The 4,502-nt window shown below is 41.9% G+C and overlaps 1 protein-coding gene across 4 annotated transcripts; it reads right to left on the minus strand.

Annotated features, from left to right (window-relative positions):
* Positions 1-1,147: 1,147 nt before the first annotated feature.
* On the minus strand, positions 1,148-3,937 carry LOC6614130. 4 transcript variants are annotated; one of them, XM_032722597.1, is made up of 6 exons: positions 3,802-3,932; positions 3,626-3,735; positions 3,494-3,546; positions 1,844-2,183; positions 1,584-1,791; positions 1,148-1,447 (listed from the first exon to the last, which is right to left on the minus strand). In XM_032722597.1, exons 4-6 carry the CDS (start codon positions 2,086-2,088, stop codon positions 1,232-1,234), a joined length of 669 nt encoding a protein of 222 aa, XP_032578488.1. In that variant the 5' UTR covers positions 2,089-2,183; positions 3,494-3,546; positions 3,626-3,735; positions 3,802-3,932; the 3' UTR covers positions 1,148-1,231. The 4 variants fall into 4 exon arrangements, with proteins under 4 accessions (XP_032578488.1, XP_002038583.1, XP_032578487.1 ...); XM_002038547.2 differs by having other exon boundaries at positions 1,584-1,752; positions 1,844-3,546; positions 3,802-3,937; XM_032722596.1 differs by having other exon boundaries at positions 1,844-3,546.
* Positions 3,938-4,502: the final 565 nt, after the last annotated feature.

The following is a 4,502-nucleotide window of genomic DNA, read 5'->3' on the forward strand; positions in this document are numbered from 1 at the left end:
AAGGCTGCCTGACAAAGCGCCGGCCTGCTTTGTATTTATGATGAGCCATCCGTGCCAAAGTCCCTCGTCGTGCCAATCCCGTGCCTCCTGCGGGTCACAAAGTTCCCTCCTGTCCGAGTCCCCGCCTGCGAAAGGAAACTGGCTTGCACTTCTAATCGGAGGTGACGTCCAAAACGTCTGGCTATTGATGGCTAAAGTCGAACTGCGTATATCAATAACAATTTGTTCCACAAATAAATCCTTTTTTTAAACAAAGACTTTTGATCATAATTTGAAAGGGAGCAGAGATCCCTGAATTTCAATTAAGATGAAGTACACTTGTATGATATTCAAATTCGTTTTAATGTACACATAGGACATTCTTCTTGCATGTTTTTTAAAAGATTAGCGAGATAGCTATTTGCTGTCCTTCCGGTCAGCTTCCTTTCGTAATCTGCGCTTCGCATCACTGATGTCCAAAGCATGTCCTGCCGTTAGAGTTCGTGCGGGTCACAGTGGGATGCCTGCCATGCGAATTGGGAACAGAGGAGTTCCTGCCTCGCCATTGATGGAATTCCAATAAATCCTCCTCTCAGCTGGCTCCTCTTTTCCCCGAGTGTGTGTGTGTGTTTTAACCGCTGCAGAAGCAGCAGTTCTTAGTGCCATATTTTTGTTGGGCATTTGAATTTTGAGCTCTGTGGACTGGTGTCTCTCCTCGCCCGTCTCCATGGGAAATAAATTATGGCTTAATTTAATTTGAGGTGCCTGCCCGGTCACCGCCTGCAACTGCGGCGAAATCTGTCTGTGGTTGCTGGATTTATATGCATGTGAGTGCGGAGGCCTTAGATTAGTTGCCAATTCGCTTCGGTCCCTCCGTGATGCATGGCAGGGGGCGATTCCCAAAAATGCTCCGTTTCCTTTGTCCAGGGATGCGAGGCAATCGGAGTCTGGGGAGTGGTGAGCAAAGTAGAAAACCAAGGATTGGTTTAAATCAAGGTTTCTAACCAAATCTATAGTTTCTTTTTATATTTTTAAATTTCCCTTTAAAAACTTTCAAAAAAGATATTTTTACCTCACGAATCAGAATAGCAAGTAAACCATTTTTGGTATTTGAAATTGTTTCTTACCTGCAATATGATTTCTTTTAAGAAGTACAATAGTAAGCTCATAAGTTCTAATTCACAATTTAATTTTATTTTTGCTTCAAGCTATGTTTGTACAATATAGGTATTTGCATTATTTTTGTTCCCGTTTAAGTGCCTAGAGCAACCTTGACCATGCGATTGCCAGCATCGCCCACAGTTGTCCTGAGGGCAGTGGACATGGCTCTTTTTCTGGCCACATCCACAACGGCATACTCCCCGACGATCTCCACCAGACGGGACAGACCATTGCTGAGTGAACAGGAGTTGTGATTTTCGATAACGGAAGACTCAAGGATATATCTCTTCAGTGCGGTGGCCAGCATCTTAAATTTAATTTAAGGAAAAGAAGGAAACATTGAAACAAAAGTATAAATCCATCATACTGGCAAGTATTTACTTTTAAATTTAATTTCCTGATTTTACTGAAAGTGCTTTAGGGCTTTAAACAAAAGTACTTACCCTCATGTACTCGGGATCGATGCCATTCTTCAGATGTGTGGGAAGATTCTCATCCAAGGCCAAGCGGAAGGTTAGATTGCAATCCAGTGTTTGGACCAGCCTTGACATCAGCTTCATCATTGCCATGGCATGCCCGTGCAGCTTGCTTAGGTTAATCTTTCCGTCTTTCCTGAAGAAGTTTATGAGATCCTCGTTGCTCGTAAGGAATCTAGGTTGCTCAAATGAGAGGTGAGCTAGTAACTCAAATCATTATAGCATACCTGTAGAAATTATCCTTGCCAAATCGGCGCTGAAATGGCTCAATTAAACGCCAGGCATTTCGCAAGGCAGCCTTCTCCACCATTGTGAACTCATTTTCATCAACTTTGTAGCTCAAATCTCGATCTGGTAGCGGTTTTGGGTAAACCGGAAAATTCGCACGGCGAAGCCGATCCTCATCACTTCCGTCCGACTGATTGGTTTGGCTTATGCGGCTTATGTGGGTTAGTTCGCTGATTTGGCTCATTTTCTTGGACTTTTCAGCGGGTGCCCCCGTTACTTAGTTTCTACATATGGACTTTGTTCCTTTCAGACTAATTCTGATAAGCGTAACAATGCTTACTGCGAGCAAATAACCGTTAAATTGAAAATATTATCAAATCCGCTAAAAAAACTAATATCTATTTAACGATAATTAGTTAGTAAAATATAAACGTCTCATTTTCCTGCTACTTTCGATGTTAACTTTCAATTCGATTCATGAACAGTGTGCAACTACAAGTTTCTTCAGTGTTTTGTTAGAGTAAAATAATTAATGTGGTGCTTGTTTAAAAATACGTAAGCGTAGTAGCAGCAAAGTAATTCGAAAATAAAGATATGAAAGCGAAAGTTGCAAGTTGCAAGTTGAGCAGCGGCAGCAACAAACAAACAAGCAAACAACGCATCAACGCAAACAGCATGAAAAGCGCGTGGGGTAAAAAAGTTTTTCGGGCGAAATTTTCTCATTAAGCGCAATGCAGTTTGCCACTCCCTACGTCGCTTACCCCCTCCACTTCCCCTTAGTCCTGCTGGCTAACCGGAAATGCATCAGTGTCAGTTTCGCTGGCTGCGCAATTTTGTTAAGAAGTGCGCAAAGTTGTTAAATTTTACGATTTAATTGCGAAACTATTAAAAATTACGTCGCCTTTCGCTGGGCGCGAGTTGCAGTCGCTGTCGTAGTTGGAGTTGCAGCTGCAGCTGCGGATGTTGCTGCTGCTGCTGCTGCCACAAGCAGCAATGCCGCAAAGTTTTAAGTATCAAAATTGAGCTTAATGGTGCCCCATATTTACAGAGAAAAAAAGAAAGGAGTAGCAAAAATTGTAGAGTTTAGACTCATTTCAATTTAATAACTAGATAAGCAAGTTATTGAATATATGCATATAATATAAATTGGTGGAATATAAAGTATATAAAAAATAATTAAGAATGGAATATGAAAGGTAGTAAAGCCATCAACATATACTAAATTTGTTCAATGTGTAACTGTCTAGAAATGTTTTCAGTGCACTTGAACAGTGACAGACATGGCAGCGTATCTTCTTGGGCACATTGGCGAAATATGCTGCCTACCAAGCTGCCTTTTCCCAAGCCACACCACTCCGCGTCAATTTTTCCGCACTTTGTGACCCTCGTAAATATAATTTGAGCAAAGAGTTTATTAAAGTTGCAATTGATAGGGGGTAGTACTTGGAGCCCCTGCCAGCCGCTCGCGTAATAAAATGACAGAATGAAATGGTTAAATTAATGTGCAGCGCAATCAACGTACGCCTGCTAACATGGACATGATGAAAAAGTTGAAATCTCTGGGCCGACGTCCAAGACAAATTAACTTAATTACTCCAAACTGACTGCGAGGCTGGCGAATGCCACGCCCCTCAGAATTCACAACTCACCCGCAGCAACCAGCAAAGGTGAAAGTTTCACATGCCACTCAAGGAATGGGAGCCTGCCATCGGGGAAATGGGAATGAAATTATACAAATGATTTAAGCAGAATATTTCTGTAAATTTGTTGCATGTTCATACTAATTTTATTGCAGGCGCATTTTGCACTCAAGTTGTTTGTGCTTGAGAACGAAAGTTTCCCTTTGATAAGATAAGGTAAAGCGAACGTCAACTGAGCCTTGGTTTCTCATCTACTTGGAGTCAAATTTAATTACTCAAGCTTTTATACCATAACATATGATTTGACACTAAAGTACCTGTATTTATGTATAAGTTCTCTCGATTTAAAAACAAACTGGTTGAACTCTGACTTAGTTCAATGCTCGTTATTGTGCCACACAACTTCCGATAAAATAACATCATTCCTCTTTGCAGCCAAACACACTGATACTCGCCTCTTAATTGGCTTGTACTCCTGTTCATTTGAAATACTTCCATAGATTGCAATTGATATAAAAACCCCTACTGCGGTTAAATTGTATGGCATGGTAGATAAACAATAATTACGCACATTTAAACACACGCAAATTAACTTGAGCGCACACTCACATGACCTACTCGTGCTGTCCAGTTGTTTGGATGGCTATATGGTCTCGGTTGGCTGGATGGTTGGTCGGTTGGTAGGTCGGTTGGTCTGTTCTGGTCATTACAGATTTATCGCAGCATAATGTAGGTGTGCACGATTTATGCCCAGTTTGCTGAGAGCGACAACAGTAACGATGCCAACAAATCACAGTCGGCAGTAACAACAATAATGATGATATGGCACGGCCACCAAGAAACGCAGCAGCCGGAGGAGCAGCAGCAGCAAACACAACCGATGCCCCCGCCATCAGGAGGCAACCATGTCCGACCGGAGGCGATGTGCATGTGGGGGTACTCATTGCCACCTATTGTGGTACACGCAGAATAAATTATTGTTCTTCTGTGCTTAAAAAAGTCGGTGCGGTGATAATTA

This window comes from Drosophila sechellia, chromosome 3R (genome assembly GCF_004382195.2).
Source record: "Drosophila sechellia strain sech25 chromosome 3R, ASM438219v1, whole genome shotgun sequence".
NCBI lineage: Eukaryota > Metazoa > Arthropoda > Insecta > Diptera > Drosophilidae > Drosophila > Drosophila sechellia.

Coding starts and splice junctions, on each gene's coding strand:
- LOC6614130 (XM_032722598.1), bottom strand. CDS start 2,088: ATGAGCCAAATCAGCGAACTAACCCACATAAGCCGCATAAGCCAAACC. Junction 1,792..1,843: donor GGCAAGGATAATTTCTACAG/GTATGCTATAAT, acceptor TGAGCAACCTAG/ATTCCTTACGAGCAACGAGG. Junction 1,448..1,583: donor TCGATCCCGAGTACATGAGG/GTAAGTACTTTT, acceptor ATTAAATTTAAG/ATGCTGGCCACCGCACTGAA.